The sequence below is a fragment of the Camelus bactrianus genome, chromosome 26 (assembly GCF_048773025.1).
Source record: "Camelus bactrianus isolate YW-2024 breed Bactrian camel chromosome 26, ASM4877302v1, whole genome shotgun sequence".
Taxonomy (NCBI): domain Eukaryota; kingdom Metazoa; phylum Chordata; class Mammalia; order Artiodactyla; family Camelidae; genus Camelus; species Camelus bactrianus.
In genome coordinates this window covers 30,779,283-30,796,881 of record NC_133564.1, presented here as the reverse complement: position 1 = coordinate 30,796,881, position 17,599 = coordinate 30,779,283, and the positions used below count along the sequence as shown (strand labels likewise).

At 41.8% G+C, this 17,599-nt stretch overlaps 1 protein-coding gene across 2 annotated transcripts in view; it reads right to left on the bottom strand.

Moving 5' to 3' along the window:
• IDO2 (indoleamine 2,3-dioxygenase 2) overlaps positions 1 to 13,857 on the bottom strand; it is a 57,675-nt gene extending 43,818 nt beyond the window's left edge. Inside the window, exons 1-2 of one of the 2 annotated variants that reach the window (XM_010958202.3) lie at positions 13,628 to 13,761; positions 763 to 858 (exon numbers count right to left, since the gene is read on the bottom strand). In XM_010958202.3, coding sequence (XP_010956504.2) covers positions 763 to 858; positions 13,628 to 13,726 — 195 coding nt within the window. In that variant the 5' untranslated portion in view covers positions 13,727 to 13,761. Of the gene's footprint in view, positions 1 to 762; positions 859 to 13,627 lie in introns of both variants that reach the window. The other variant, XM_045518801.2, reaches the window with a different exon arrangement.
• Between the last annotated feature and the right edge of the window lie 3,742 nt (positions 13,858 to 17,599).

The following is a 17,599-nucleotide window of genomic DNA, read 5'->3' as shown; positions in this document are numbered from 1 at the left end:
AAGTTCTAGGGGCCCAGAATTCCTCCCACTTTATAAATAAGGGAGCAGAAGAAGTGACCGGTTACTTGTTAAGTAGTTGTTAAGTAACTTGGTCAAGGTTTATAGCGACTAAGTGGTGAAACTGAGAGTCAAGGTCTCCCTGAGTCAAGGTCTGCGTTCTTCCCATCGCACCTTCTTATAATTCCCGCGGTGGTTGTCCCCGGGACCAGGACTGGTCACCGTTCCTTACAGACTCTTGGAAAGTGTCGCACATCTTCTCTGATTAAATGGCGTTTATAGACTTAGCAATTATTTCTGAAGAACCAGAGAACCCTGGCTTGATGACTCAGGAAGTCTCTGACCCAGCTCTTCTTTGAGACCCCAGTGGTCACTCCGAGTGGCCTCACGCGGAAGGAGGGGAGCAGAGCACTGATCGTGGGATTTGGATGGAGGACACCATTTCCATGTCCCTGCCTGGCCAGCCCCGGCTGAATCGTACCCAGCACCTTGCTGGCAGTTCCCAACCAGATTGTCTTCCTTTTTGAAACAAATTCTTAAATGCTTATGTTCCAGGAATTGTTCTGTGCAGCCTCTGAAAAGTTTAGGGAAACATACTTGTCATATCAGAAATGAATGTCATGCTGTTCCTCACGCAGGATGAGTAGCTTCCTGTGATAGGTCAGTTGACCCAGTGCCAAACAGTTGAGAGAGGAAGGCCGTGTGACGATGAAACCTGGCCTGACCCTAAGGAGGGGGTCAGGAAGAGAACACAGAAAGTGGTACCTTATCCACTTGAGCTCGAAGCTGGCCGCTCTCAATCAAGTGAGGAAGTTGGTTGGCAATCTCCATCCATGGCCGATAATGATCCGGAAGCTCTCTCTGCATTCAGAAAATAGACATCTCAGGGTTTGAGAACTCTCCGGGAGGAAGCCTGGGGTAGTGGCTGCTTTCAGATTTCAGTCTGAAAGCAGAATTCAGGTCAATTCAGTTCGGCAAATATTGAGAATTCAGTCTCTGCGGGGCACTGTACTAGGTACGGCAGAGATACACAGGTGACAAAAGCACAGCCCTTGTGCTTAAGGAACACGTAGTCTCGTGAGGGGTAAATACAGTGCAACCAGGCGCATCTCAGTGCAGTATCGTATGCTCAGCGACTAATGTGCATGCGAGCTTACGACTTGCAGAGGAGGAAGTGGCTAATTCTGTCAGCTGCTCTAGAGAATTAAAGGGAAATATTCATAGGAATATGACAGTTAGGGCCAAGATTACGGTCTGAAAGTGACTTTTTTTAGGTGGCAGTTTGAAGATGGGAAGGAAGTGAAACGGGATTGTGGTTCAATAGAGATAACTGCTTCTTGGGACTACAGGTGATTCAGTGTTACTAGAAGATAAAGCTTAAGAGAAAGGAGGGTGAAATACGAGGGCGGAAAATCAGACCAAGTGGGCTTTGTGTGGAATACATCAAGACTTTATTTTTATGGATGTTGGTGACATGGTTCTATCTGAATTTTAGGAAGATCATTTTTCTGGGAGGATTTTGAGATACAAAGTCAGACTAGGAAGCTTTTGAAATACTGTTCAAAAACTGAACTTACACAATGACAGTGAATTTGGAAAGAAGGAAAATATTCCCCAAAAAATTGGAAAATAAAACTGAAATGATTTGTTTTAGGGGTGGAGTTGGGGCGGAAGGCAAGACGATTCCTAGCCCAATAGCATCCTTTTTTTTTTTTTTTTTTTTTTTTTTTTAGGAAAGCCATAAGGCAGTAACAAAGGGGAAATTTGTGTTTGAGGGTGATTTCCATTTAAGAATAAGAAACTGGCGTGGTTTATGGTCTGCTGCCATCAGAGGCAGAGACAAAATAAAAGGCGAGAGGGAGAAATTAAAAGTAAAGGGTCAAGAGGAAGAGGAGGAGGAAGGTGAGGAGGAGCCCAAATGGAACATCTGGTTTGACGCAACGGAATGAGAAAGCTTGGAGTTTATGGGACTTTGTTTCTTGTGAACACATTTTCTCAGCCAGTGGGGATAGCAATTCAGGTCACGTGGCTTGAGGAGCGGGGTGAGTGCTGAAATAATTAGAGAAGGGAAAGGAACAGGAAATTCAATATGTAATATCCTGTGTATATTGTAATGATATTACAAACCTAGGGAAGTTTGAAAACTATAAGTTTGGAGAGATATAGCTCTATATGAGGCATAGATCTTATACCCAGAAGTCACTTGTTGAAAGTCCTCTGCCACTCAGAATCTAAAATGAATCTGGGTGAACCTAACACCCAACATGCAATCTCTGAAAACTGGAGACTTTATGTAACCCCTCCTTTTCTGTCTTGGACCTTGACTCAATTCAGGACCAGTTGGGCACCCTTTACCGGCTTTCCCAGTGAATCCAATTGACACCAAATGTGATCATTTTCAATTTTTAGTATAGATATTATCCGGGGGGGAGGAATTTTCCCCTCCACACATCTTGGTTTCTTGTGGCTGGGCTAAATGTAAAATTGACCCAAAGCAGATTAACAGGAGAAAAATAAATTTTAGTTTGTGCACTCACACGAGTCTCGTAGAAATGAGACTTAAGAAGTGGCCAAAGCAGGCAACTTTTAAACTTTTTGACAAACAACAAAATTGTGAGGAATTGACAGGACAAAGAAGCTTAGCCTTTGGGGACTTAATTAATGAAGAATCTAAACAGAGTTAGGGCTCGGGGTGGTCAATGAAGGAGGTAACAGGTTTGCTTATGCAGGCTTCTCGGCCCGAATTCCCTACCTCTGGTGATAAAGGGTGTCTTTCTACCTTCAGGTGCAGGGAAGGCCCTCTCACAAGAGAGATTTACTTCCTGCTTAGGGAGAGAGAGAGGAAGAACGAAGTCCCTCTTGCATTGACTCTAAGTAACTTTAATTCAAAATAATCAATATGCCTTGAGGCCTATTTGAGGGTAGCTTGCCCTGGGCCCCAGCAACTTCCTCTCAGAAGAAATCACATCAAGGTCTCCTCTTCATATGTGCCTCACCCTGTACCCCAGCTTCTGGGAGGAGGCAGTCTCCTGTGCTCCCCCTCCTCTTCTCCCAAATAGAAAAACATTTATAAGCATGGGGGTTTGATTTTCCCTAGCCATGCTCAGCGGTGGTGCAGAGTCGAAAAGGCTGATAAATGAAACTGACCCATGTCTGGGGACTCACAGCGTCGCAGCAGAGTTAATAGTGGCAGCGAAAATAAAGGCAGAGAGATTTATGCTAAACTGACTCTGAGCTGGCAAATTTTTCTTCTCATCTGCACGATGCATATGTTTCACGAGCAAAACTTGAATGCAGTTGCAAAGACAATGGACAATGATGTTTCCAGGAGATGCAGAGTGAGTATTCAGACGGTCCTTTTAAAGTGGGTTTTGTAGGGGGCAGGGGTACTGCTCAGTGTTAGAGCACGTGCTTCACATGTTGGAGGTCCTGGGTTCAACCCCCAGGACTTCTTTTAAAATAAAAATAAATGTAAAAAAGATAAAATGGGTTTTATGAAAAGTTGTAACTACATCACCACCTCTGTCCTTCTTCTTTGATGCCTAGGGAAGGGATCATGTTCTGGGAATTAAATTAAAGCTTCCTGGATTTCTGCTTCCTGGCTTGCATGGACACCCTTAATACTACATTTTGCCTCAACCTAGGATACACTCTGTTCTTTCATGTTTCTTGTTCTTTCCCTTTAGAGTCCTAGCATCTTCTTTCCCTTCCTCCTCTTCTTCATCCTCTCCCTTCTTTGGACTCCCATATCGCTTGGGGTGCCAGGTGTGGTCCCCATCCATCATCCCTTGGAAGCTTGTTAGACGTGCATATTCCTGGGCCCTGACTCCAGATGCATTGCATCTGAAACTCTGGCCCGGGACCCAGCGGTATGTGTTTTAGCAAGCCCCGGAGGTGAAGCTAATGTACCCAAAAGTTTGAAAGCCATGAACGTGGGAACCTTGAAAGTAAGGGGAGGAAAGCTTTTAAAGCTATTTCGCAGTCCGTTAAAAATGTGCTCACCCTCCCAATGGGCTTTTCCTCTAGAGATGGAAGAAAATGTTGAATTATGTAAAATTATTTTTTGATTCCTGGATTTTAAAAAAATATTTACAGTATGGGGGACAGGATCAGTTGATGAGATTTTTCACTAACTACCACCCTTTTGGTGTTAGTTAATACTTACCTGTCACATCTGTTTTAAAACCTGTATACACTTCCAGTATTCTAGTAATGACTGTTACTAATTGCTTATAGTTTTTCACTCTCGTTAACAAGTCTGAAACAGTCATCCTTACACACGTATTTTTAGGTGGTTTCTCATTATTAGGACAGATTTATAAAAGTGGATTTACTGGATTAAAGATTCTGCACACGAACAGGTTTATACTGTAGAGCACAGAGAACTGTATTCAATATATTGTAGTAACTTATAATGAAAAAGAATATGCAAATGAATATGGCTATGTATATGTATGACTGAAAGATTAGGCTGTCCACCAGAAATAATTGACACATTGTAAACTGACTATACTTCAATTAAAAACAAAAAGATTCTGCACATGGAAAGCTTGAGAACTACTTCTTTTACTTTTTAACAGAAAAAGTACATGAATTAATAATCGCAGTTATAGTATGCACTATATACCAGGAGTGCCAGTTTATCTATGATTCTCACAGCACTGTGCATTACCAAATTTTTTTGTTTTGTTGTTTTTAAGTTATAATACATGTTGTATTATTTGCACTACAATTCTATAATATTTCAGTATCTAATAAACTTATTAAAATAGCCATCCAAAAATACACCTTTCTCAGAAATGGTGATTAAAAATAGTGCAATCCATGTTTAATGGAAAGACAGCCAAAAAGCACTAAATTTATAAGATGGAAAGTAAAAGTGTACTAATTCTTACCCTCCCGTCTAGAATGACGACCCCTGGAAGTTTGTTACGTGGTTTTCCAGAATCTGTGTATGCTGTCATTCTGTTGTTTAAATTTACATTTCTATGATTATTAATGAGTCTGAATATCTTTTCCTGTGCCTCGGTCATTGCATTTTGGGTGCGTTGTAAAATAGGCATTCGGACCAAGGTAGTCAGATGAACCAACATTTTCATTATGCCACTGGGTTTTAAAGGACACTTAGAAAGTTCCTAATATCATTTCTTTTAGATTATCTCTAGTTTAATTGTTGGTTCTTAAATCTTTAATCCATCTATGGGATAGGCCGTATTATCTCATTATTTCCATTTTGAGATAGAGGAAGTTCAAGCCGACAGAAATTGTATAACTTTTCCAAGGTCACACATCTGGTCAGTGGCCAGGTCAAACCTCTTCTGACTCCAAGTTCAGTGTACTTTCCAGTATGTCCTGAAAGTAAACATGGGGACAGACAGTGGGCCGGGGAGATGAGGGGCTGGGGTAAGGGGACCAGAAGTCGAGAGACGCTTCACATGCTTTTCTTCCTCTCATTCCAATGATTGGAAGACCCAGAGGTGTGATGGACAGGAACATTCAAATCTTTGGCCTTCCTTTCTTAATAAAAATCACGTTCTTGTTTTAGGTTATTTTTTTCCTGGACTTTTACATCTGTCAAAGTATGATTTTCAAAAAGTTAAAAAATGACTCATATGTATATGGAATGTATGGCCAAGACAAGTGAGGTGGCAACAGTCTGGGGAGAAATGATGGTGGACTGGACCAGGTGGAAAAGAAAAAGGTGGACAGCTAGGAGATACAACTCAGAGACAGCGCTGAACCACTCATCTTCCAGTGAATCAATGGGGGAGAGTGAAGATTATTGCGAGGCTCCCATGCAAAATGTGCAGTTAAGATTCACACAAGGCTTGGTTCAAACTGAGCACCTACCAATGAATGATTTCTCCTGTTATATTATTATACATTATAAAGGGGCTATCACAGGAAATAAGAAAAACTCAACTCTTAATGAAATATGAGAGAATGGTATCTATCAGTCTTGCTCATGAAAATCTGAATCGAAACCCCATTTGGAAAATTGTAAAAGATCAATTTTATTTTTTGTCTAGACGTGTGAAAACTAAATGGACCAATAAGCATAGAGGAAATGAAAAATGTGATTAAAAACTTACCACCTAAAATTTCTTTGGTCTTACGATCAAGTTCCATAGGATAGACAAAGATGAGAAAGCATCCAAGGGGGTCTCATGAAGATAACATAACCTCAGGACTAACCCTTGAAATAGACTATGTATGAATACAAAAAGGTAACTCTTTTTTTTTTTTTAATAGAGGTACTGGGGTTGAACCCAGGACCTTGTGCATGCTAAGCATGCGCTCTAGCACTGAAAAAATATAATTCTTAAATAAAATATTGTCAAATTGAATTCAATAATATATTCAAAGATCAATCAATTTGGAGCATTATTATATTTTGTTATTGGGAAGTTATTATTATACACAAAATGAGAAAAACTCAGAAAAAGTATAGAAAAGATTTGGAGAGAACATTTTGATAAGCTGTTTGAGGACACACCAGAGTAACAGTAAACGGTTGCTCAGATGCCTTCCAAGGTGGAACTTGACAATGATCAGGTTTTCTTCTCTTTACTTTTTCTCTCTCTCTCTCTCTTTTTTCTTTTTTTTTGCTTTTTCCTAAGGGATAGGTAAACATATTTGGGACCGAAGCCCAGTAGCCGTGGACAGCAGCCGCAGGAGAGAGTTTCACGGTCTCTGTCCCTTCCCTGTACCCAGAATGAGAGCTCAGGTGTTTCTATAATAAATACTGGACAAATAGTAAAAACTTTTCATAGGCACCAAATCAATTCACTCATCTATGGGGCCTCCCCTCCCCAGATCTTTGGTTCTGGTCCCATACTTTCAATGAAAATTTTCTTTAGTCTGGAGTACAGAGTTTCCATTAATCTTTTTACTCACATCTGTATCCTTAGGCCTCTACCTAAGTGCCTGAAAAAAAAATTCACTAGATTGAAACAGAAATGAAATTCCAGTACAAAATTGAGGGCATAGTAAATCAGGCAAGGGACATTAACTGGACGCTAGAGAGAGAGAACAAGTGGCTGGAGGTTAAAATGAAGGATGGGGAAGTGGTCCAAACAATTGCCCTCAAAATTAGCTGATGGTTACAAGTTAGTTTTAGGAACAAGATATGAAATGTTTGCGCAGATGGTTTGCTTTGAATTCAGACAGCAAGGGTAGATTAGACACAGATGTTTTAGGTATCAGTTTAATGTACAAAGAGAGAAAAACTGAAATTAACCAAAATGTCTAGTGTGCCATTTAAATGTCGCAGTGCTGTATCGTGCAAATGGGGTTTAATGAAACCATGAAAATTGTATTATTAAGACTGGTTAATTTCAGGCAAAGGTTTATTATTTTATAGCATTGAGTTAAAAATGCACAATGCAGACTTTGATATGCAACAGAATTACAACTTTACAACTTGGCAGGCACACACACAAGTACCTGCCCCGACATACACACCCTTAGATAAATTGCACCCCCGACACCAACGGTATTTTGATTTTGTGGTGGAGCTGTGAATAATGAGTGTCCTACTCTTTTCCATTTTCCAATTTTTGTTTAATATGCTTTTATTTGTTTAGTAAGAGAATCGCCATATTTAGAATATTTTCTCATAAAAATACTGTGTGACTAATGAGGAATCATACTTCAGTAGTCTCCCAATTTCTAAAGATCAATAATAACATAGTCATTGAAAGTAAGATTTCAAGCAGAGGATTGTCCGTTTATGGCACTCATTAACCTGAGATTATAGATAATTGAAAGATTTTGTATCAGTAATGGGAGTCATAAGATGTTATTAAAAGCAGTTGGGAGATACTTACAATAATTGTATGTTTCAAAATCATATTGACACATACTTTGATAACTATTGATGTAATTACAGTATGAAATGTGATAAAATACTCCATTTCAAGTTGATCACAATTTAGGAAATCTAGGCTGCATGGTAACAACTTAATCCTGTTGTCAGAAGAACGCAGAATTGTGCCTCACCTCGTGTTAAGTTCTAGACTCAAACCGCAGAGTGTCAGAATTATGAGGGCTTTTATGTAGGAAGATCTGACTTGTAGTGGTTGCTCACTCTGATCCTCACAGCCTGCCCAGGAACTGTTATCCTCACACAACCAAAATAGGTCAAAAGAGACCAAATACGACTTCTAGCTTTAAACCCAAGAAGAGATTTAGCTGGACTTCAGAATCATCTCAGCACAGCTGTTACAGCGTCTGTCTATGCCGTTAAACAGAATGTGTCACGTTAACTACCTACTGTTTCTCAACTAGAGTAATGGATAGAATTTCCTTAAAGGAATAATTTTCATGGGTCCCCGAGAATAATTTCCCAAAGATCCAAAGACCTCAGTTGGAAAAAAAAGAAAAGAAGAAGAAACTAAAATTTTACTTTACGGAAACATCTTCCAATTGCAAGTTATCTCTGTAACATAAAATGTTTCCTTTTAATATCTAGTCAGAGAAGAAAAACACAAAATTAAAAATCGTATTTATGTGCTCTCTGGAATGTATCTTTGCTTCCCTTTCCTGTCCCACTCCGCAGGCAACCACTTCAGAAACGTGAATCTAGCTGATCCTTTTAAATCGAAGCAGAGAGAAGAGGTCTCTTCTCCTATGTGACTGTGGTCACATGATTACAGTGCTCGCATTTGGAAAAACAAGTCTGGAAATTCAGCTCCTGTGGCTTAACTTAACTGTCTACCCTTTGCCCATATGGTGACTTCTCATAGTCTCGCTTTCCTCTGATTTTTTGTTCTCAATGAAGCATAGTCGATTTACAATGTTGTGTTAATTTCTGGTGTCCAGTATAGTGATTTATTTATGCATATTTATATACATATATATTCCTTTTCATATTCTTTGCCATTTTAGGCCATTACAAGGTATTGACTATGATTCCCTATGCTCTACAGGAGGGTCCTGTTGTTTATCTATCTTATATGTAGTAGTTAGTCCTCTGATCTTAAAGCTACAGTTTGACAGCATAGCATGTGAATTTTCTTCAGAACATCGAGGTCAGACTGGTGAACAGTCTGCTGCCAAAACCCATCAGTACTTAACTGGGTCCTCGTGCCTCCTTGACCACTCTGTGTTTCACACCTTCATGTCTCACTGTCTTTCACCCTCCCACGCCTGGATGCTCAGCTTCGAGATATTCAGGACAAGACAAAGCTTTAGTTCCCCTTTTGTCCAGGTTCCCCCCTCCCTCTGTTTCTTCACCTCACTCCCTGTAGTGGGTTGAACAGTGTGCCAACCCCCATCCCCCAGCCCCGACCGGCAAACATAAGTTCACTTGGAAACTGAATGTGGCCTTATTTGGAAAAGGGTCTTTGAGGATGTCATTGAGTTAATGATCACAAGATGAGCTCATCCTGGATCGAGGCGGATCCGATGGCAGTGTCCCGACAAGAGAAGCTGTAGGCAGGAGGGAAGGAGATGCAGGTGCAGAGAGAGCAGAGTGATGCTGCCACACCAAGGAGCACCTGGGGCCCCGAGAAGAGGGAAGAGACAAGGATGGGTTCTGCCTTCGAGCTTTTGGAGGAGGAGTGGGCCTGGCGACGCCTGACTTCAGACTTCTGACCTCCGGAACTCGGAGAGAACACATTTCTGCGTCCTAAGCCACCAAAATGTCGGTAATTTGTTACAACGGTCCTAGGGAATGAATTGACTCCCTGAGCCTCCTTTTGACTGGAAGTAGCAGATATTTTTCCAATGCTCGATTTTTGCCTCCTTTCTCAGATCTGGCAGCTCACCTCCACATTGTCTTACGCTTTTCTGCAGCTCAGATATCCTGAGTGAGGAACTCTCAAGTTGTTTCGTTGTTCTGAATTCCAGTTTCTAGAGGTCTGTCTTGGCTGTCTCTACGTCCACTTCCTTACCCCTGTCCACCCGGTTCCCCCTTGGCTCCTCTCCCTTCTCCTGGCTCCTGAATTTTGGCACAGAAGGAAATCCGTATCCCACCAAACACATCTTTCTTTATTGATCTGCGCTAAAGATTATGAAATCTGATCTCTTTGTGTCTCTCTCCACTGTATTACCCTCATTGCCTCAAATCCCCATTCGCCACGATCAGGCATATGCCCCAGACAGCAGCAGAGATGGCAATAATTTTCTCAAGGAAATATCTGATTTCTTCCTACCACCACTTTGTATCAGGAAACTGTAGCCTCCTGTGTTAATTATGTTTCTATTCTGCTTTCGAAGCAGCTTGAGTCCACCACTTCTCTTAGGTGCTTTGAATTTCTACAGAAGAGTATGTATTTTTCCCAAATGCTTGCTTAATCACCGTACAGAATAAAGTTTGCGGCTTCCCCATGACTATTTGCGCCGTTCCTTTTCTTCTGCTCCATCGCACCTTTAAAATGTCCCCCTTCCTTTCTGTCTGTATTTAAACTGCTTCGAGCTCTTCTTACTGTTTCTCATAGTTTGTTAGGCTGGAGATTCTGAATTAGCTTCTGGCTGGGATCCTGGCATCAGTATTTATTTTACTCTCCCCAGTGAATTTTGGTGTGCAGTCCAGGAACACCTGCTCTCACTCACCCTGCACATAATGTTCTGCTAGGAATATATTCATTTATCAGATGTGTGAGATGCAAACTCTGAGCCAACGTTCAGGTTCTCTCAGTCCTACTGCAGTCCGGTCTCCTGCTGTCGTCTCTCGTGACCCCACTTTTCCTGTCAAGCTAATTTCCTCATCTTCTTTATGTCTAAAGAAAGAGCCCTCTGTACCCACCCACCCAAACACATGCAAACACAGGACCTGTGCTCTGGCAAGGGAGTTTTGTGGCTTATGTAGGGACCTGGGTCTGAAAGCTGGCTGTTTTCCTCACTGAAACACAAGACTCTGGAAATGTTTCAGAGTTTACAGAAATAGTGGAGGAGAGTATTTGAAACCGAGTCCGCCCTCCCACAAAGCCAGAGTGTTTGCTGATTCATTGGCTTGACTAAGTTTTCTTCGCAGAGACTTTGGAGTAAGCCTTTATGGTAAGTTAGTAAGCAAGCTTGCTGGAAGAGCATGCTGGGGTATGCCCTCGGCATGGTCAGTATCTGATATTTCCCAATGTGTCGTCAGTTGTGACACCACTGTGGCCTGGTGATGGGTGGTGACAGATTCTTTCCTGATCAGTTGAGCAAGCCTGATGCAGATTCTGGTGTGTGAAGACTCTTCCCCAAAATGGAGATGTTTCACATTCTCCCACAAGTGAAACCAAAACTCAAAGAAAGAATTGCAGTCTTTGGCACTCTGACATAGGGCTGCGAGAGTAGACCCAGTTTTCCAGGAAGTGTTTCTGTGAGCTCCAGAATGGAATTCTCCTCTCCGGGTACCCATCAGCCGAACCGCAGGACAGATACAGTCTTGTGTTGGCTCAGCAAGCCACAAGCACTGAGTGGTGGCATTGTTTCCCATCTGGTTTTCTTGTTTACAAGAAAGGAAACGGAAAAGAAGGGTACACAGTGATGGTGACCTTACCCCATCGGGGCTGGAGGATAGCCCTAGATCTCCATCTAAATACATGTGAAAGCTGAAGGGCAGGCAAAGCTTCTGATTCATTCAAGGTCCCAAGGGTTAGTCAGTGCGAGGTAGGGTGACTGAATAATTCTGGTTTGCCCAAGACTTTGCTGGGTTAGCGTGGAAATTCCTGCATCTTGAAACCCCTTCAGTGTCTAGCAAAAGGACATTCTTTTTTTTTTAATTGAGATATTTTACAATTTTTTAATTGAGGTATTTTTTTAAATTGAGGTATTTAATTGAGGTAGTTTACAATGGTGTGTCAGTTTCTGGTGGACAGCATGATGTTTCAGTCATCCATATACATCCATATATTCCTTTTCATATTCTTTTTCGTTAGAGGTCACTACGAGATACTGAATAGAGTTCCCTGTGCTGGACAGTAGGTCCTTGTTGTTTATCCATTTTATATATAGAAGTTAGTATCTGCGAATCTTTGAACTCTCAATTTATCCCTTCCTACCCGCTTCCCCCCCCCCCCCCCGGTAACCATAAGTTTGTTTTCTGTGTCTGTGAGTCTGTGTCAGTTTTGTAAATAAGTTCCAGTTGGACATTCCTGGTCACCCTGGTGGCAGTGTCAGAGAACACAGTCCAGTGTTCTGGGTTACAACTTTCCTCTGCACTCTGAAGTCATTGCTTTTTTTAAAATTGTTGTCTAGTTGATTTACAATGTTGTATTGGTTTCTGGTGTACAGCATAGTGATTCAGTTGTGTATATATATATATATATATATATATATATATATATATATATATTCAGTTGTGTGTATGTATGTATGTATGTGTGTGTGTATGTATATGTGTGTGTGTGTGTGTATATATATATTCTTTTTCATTACAGGTTACTAAAGCCATTGAATATAGTTGGTTTCCTGTGCTATTCAATTGACCTTCTTGCTTATCTATTCTGTACATAGTGCTTTGTATCTGCCAATCCTGAAGTGATTACTTTCAACGCTCAGGTTACTTGCAGACCTGTGACTTGCTCTCACAACTCCCAGCTCTACAGAGGGCTTTGGGGACCAGCAACTAGGTCCTGCCTTCGTCTGTATTCCTCTGTTAACATACTCAGGTATTTGATAAAAGTTTATTGAATTCCAGCCCATTCATTAGTCACAGTTAAAGGACCAATGAGGCCGATGGAAGGAAAAAACTGGATCTAATAAGTTACGGCAATGACTGCAACGTGGGGTCCCTGGATTCTTCATAGTAGCCTTGAGCCTTATTTATGACGTAGTAGAAAAAACATGTCAAGCATCCTGAGTACTCACTCCCTGCCTAACCGCCTCTGCCTCTTTGCTCCCTCCCACGTGCTAGTGGAGACCGTTTTGATAATTTGCTTTCTTTTCTCTCTTACCCCAAATGCTCCCTGCAAATAAATTCCATGTGGCACTTAAAAAAAAAAAAAAAAGAAAGAGTCCTGAGTACCACTAGTTCTGTTTTTGTTGCTAATATGCCTCTGGGCGGGCTACTTCTGGTTTCAGCTAGTCCAAATACAAAGGACAGGGGTGGGACCAGATGGTTTCCAAGTTTTCTGACAGTTTTAACATTTTAGACCTCACACTACGTTCAAAGATTAAACAGGGTTAACTGATGAAACAGAATTGCATTACAGGTTGACCGATAAGAACGGTTAAGTAATAAGCACTATTTGTTCTCAAGTGTTCTTTCCTCTTCTCGGCAATTTCTGTGAATCCCTAACCCCCCTACCAGCCTCAGTGGCACCCAGTGTCTCTTGTTTTCTCTGTTCTCTTCCACTAGCAAGTCAAGATAAATTGATCTGCCCATGCAATTAATCTTTATCTGACTTCTGTCTTAGTGTTGTTTTTTTTTTTTTTTTTTTTTTGATAACTGCCCATTTGTTCCTAAGTTTACTGGACTGATTGGCAGTCCTTTAAAAGAAACGGAGAGTAAAACATCCCATTTGAACTGCTCTGCTGTGGCTGTCACGCCTCTTGCTGCGCGTTATGTGTGTTATCTGTCTCATGTCAGCGGCTTGGCACTTACATTGCACCTTTCTTAAAGAGCACATGTATTAAACAAACAAACCAATCAGCATCTCAAGAAACCTTTTTCTGACTTCGCCCAGGGCTCTGTCCTTACCAGAGGACTTGGAAGAAGAAAGCCATAGTCTTCGGAAATGTGAAATCTTCCTAAAGTCAATGATGGTGTTGTCTTCAGATTCGGACTCTGAGGCTCCATAATTTTGTTTGAAGTGTCTGCACCAAAGCTGCTCCTGAAGAGACAACTGCTCCAAAGCTGTGCAGTTATCTCGGGAACAGGGGAGAACCTTGGTCTGAGGTTGAATTCCACACTGCCGTGGACTTTCTCCTTCACAAAGCTGAGTAAGCAAGTAAATGCTGCTGATTAAAAGAAACAGGCAAACAAAACCAGCTCAGAAAAAAAAAAAAAAAAAAAAAAAAAAAAGCTCTTTTCTTTTCATGCTTGTGAATATAAGATTTGATTTGTTTACTTGTTTGTTTGTTGTTTTTGATTCCAAGCCATTCCTCTTTTCACTAGATCTGACTGCCAGGCTGTCTGTCAAAGGTACCATCAGGGTTTGAATTCACTTTAATGTGGACTGATTGGCAGTCCTTTAAAAGAAGTTTAAAGAAGTTAAAAGAAGTTAAAGAAGTTAAAAGAAGATGAGAAGTTCCAGGCAATAGACCTGCACTGTGAAAATTCCGAAAACGCTACGTTTTGCCCAGCAGACCCTTCACTTGGGTTGTAAGGTTGTAAACAAATTTATTTGAAAAGTAATTTGTCTATACACATCTTCTCCTCCCTCCCTTTCTCTAAGATAGATAGAAAAACTAAGGGCAGAACATGCTCTGAGAATTCGCGTAATGGTTCTCACGGAGGATGCAACCTGGAAGGTTCGTGTGGTCAAAAGTAGCCTAATGGATTTATGGTTCCTTAGCCCCTAAGAGCCGTCCTCAGTTACTCACTGCCCTCTCAGCCCAGTAACCCGACCAGTCACAAAGTTCAGTTTCTGATGCCTCCTAAATGCAACTTGTCAAATTTCCTATATGAAGTCTTGTTTTTTCCTTCAGTCTCACATGAGAAGAAGGCACAGGTGTTTTTGCTTCCTCTAGTCACGTTATTTTTCATCCGTTCCCTCTGCACCCTCTCAAGAATTTACTGTAACATTATAAAGGCACGGAATCAGAATATCAGAACTGAAAGTAACCTTACTCAATAAGTGATTTAGTTCAACACTCACAGTAAACTGGGAAAACCTGAGATTTATGGGAATGAAATGACTTAACAAATGTCCTTATGGGAGTTGGCATCAGAATTGACCTAGAACTTGGACCTGCTGCCTCTCTGCCCAGAACTTTCCCACTCAGTGCACTCAGCCAGGCGACCTGGCTGTGAATTTCGACTCTGTTTCCTCCTTAGTTAGCGGAGTTTTTAACAAGTGGCTTAACATTCCAAACCTATTTCCACCTCTGCGGAAAGCGGTAATCCCAGTGAATAAAAGAGAAACCTTACGTAAAGCACCTAGCAGATAGGTCACAGTAAATGCTATTTTTCTCCTGTTCTTTTCCCCGCATTCTGCAAATCTATTTTTAATGTCGTATTTTTTTCTGGTTTCCTTTCCGATTAGCCTGACTACATCTTTTCTGTTTCAGTCGCTAACTCCTTTTCCTAGTTCAGACCGAAACATCTAAATATTTGCAGCATTATTATAACCCATTTATCTACCTCACTGTTCTTATGGATTTGCATCTGATCTTAACCATTAATTCTATGCCCAGGTACCTAAGTCTGCATCTTCAGCCTTGACCTTCCTTGCTTCCACATTCTAGGCCCTTGGAACGTGGTGGGCCAGTGACTATCTCAGGTCCTGCCACAAAATCGTTCAAGAACTCCTCACTGTAAGTTAAATAAAGCTCACATTTCCTTGGCCTGGCATTCAGTGTCCATCACCTGACCTCTAAACATCCTTCTGGTTGTGCAAAATTCTTCTGTCCCCTTGAACCTCTTTTGACATCATGTTTCAAGTTCTACCTGGTTTGCTTGTTACTAACATTCAAGCTTTGTATTTATCTCATCTTTTCTATTAGATTGTAAGCTCCTTGGCGAAGCCGTGTTTAACTCAGCGCTGTCTTTCCTTTAGCAGCACGTCCAGTGTCTGGAGTTCCACATATGTTTGTTAATCAGTCATCTCTCAGCATCTCATTTTTAGAGCTGGTGTCTGGATGCCAGGGAGCAGCTGGCGGTCTTTTCTGTTGCCCCGCCGGAGCACCAGAGACTCGCTCTGCAGTAAGGGACACAGTGGCCACGTGGAAATTTGCTCGTCATCTTTCTTATTGACAAAGAGGAAGTTGGTTAGACATAATTGTGCCCACGAACTTCCTCTCCTAATAGTGAGGCTTGTCGTTTCGGAGTCCTGGGTTCCATCGCCAGGTTTCCCGCTAACTGCTGTGGTATCAGTATGGAAGAAGGGTTCCATCTTTCTTAGTCTGGGTATTAGGGTCTTTTGGAAATGGACCAAGGAGCATTCAGAAAAGGAAAAAAAAAAACATTCACAATGGAAATTTTTAGGATATCATTTAAATGTTTTCTAAGTGCCGTTTCAGGCCTACATAGTTTTGCTTTCAGAGTGATAAAGTCCAAAATCTGAACTGTCAAAAGCTGCCAGCCCAAACAGTACTGGTACACTGAGGTTATCCTTGTACTGTTCATTAATGACCTCTTTGTTCATAAATTCAATGGGACTTTCTAGTCCCTTCTGATTAATTGTTCGAGCATCTGCAGTTTTGCTTCCTTCTTTGTTTTATTTTATTTTTTTAAATTTTCTTCTTGACCTCCCCTATGTCACGTATTCCTTCTGGTTTCATTCTACTTAAGACTAATAAGAAAAAACTAATAGTTAACACTCACTGATTTTTCCTCTGTGCCAAGGCCTGTGGTAAGCATCTTTCATGGAGGGTCTCAGGTAACCATCGCAACAGCCCTGTGGGTCAGGTACCAATATTATCGCCAGAATTCAGTTGAGGAAACAGCCCCTCGGGAAGGTTGTGTCAAAGCCTAAGGTCATACTTTCTGTGAGAGATGCAGTCAGGACTGGAGTACTCTGACTTTAAAGCCATCGCTCCTAACCCCTAGGGATGGCTTCCCTTCTTCGTTTTTTCTCTCTGTCATTGTTCTGGTTACAGTTTACCACTGGTGATCGCCAGAGTTCAGGTCCTGGACTCCCCTCTCTTCTTACGGCGTTCCCCCTGCCTGGGCGATCATCTCCATTCAGAGACTTCAGCCATCATGTCTAGGCTGGGGACTCCCAGCGTTTTGTTTCTAGTTGGATCTCTCCTGTCCTCTACTAGATATCCTTAGCACAACCACTCTCAAGAGGCATCTCAAGAAATACTTACGTAACACATCAAACATGTACCAGACTAACCTTCCATTAAGACAGGGGCAAATGCTTAGAAAACCTCCAGCGACCAGCGCAAGGTCCTGAGCAGAGAGCCCACTGCCAAGCGACAGACCCAAGGCTTCCTGACCACTTACTCTCTCACGGTAAGAACCAAGCTCATCTTCTCGCCCTCTAGTCTGTGCCTTGGTAAATGGTAGCTTTTAGAACTGGCAGTATGTTTTGAGAGGCCCAGTGAAGGATAAAAATGTAAGGACCCTTGCTCAAAATTATTGAGAATTTTAAGACACTGACAGTAGAACATTCTTAAGTCATGCAAGACCCGGATGTCCACAGCCTGGCCCTGGTGGCTCTGTGGACACAGCTGACCAGTCAGAGACCTGGAAGTCATCTGTCCATCATGTCCAACACAGCACCGTCTTACCAGTATGTCTTGATATTTCTTGTGTTTTCCTTGTCTCCAGTCTCCCTGCCGTTGTTTTCAATCCCTTGCCACTTCCCATCGGAGCACTATACACGCCAGTCCCTAACTGATCTCTTGGCCTCAAATCTAGTCCTACGGTTCTTTCCCATCAGTGCAGCCTTGGTCACTTTTACCGCCTCCAAGCTCATCACGCTTCCTTTCTTATCACTCCCCATTTTATCCCAACCCAACCACCACCACCCCCCCCCCAGCTACTACCAGAGTCCTCGAA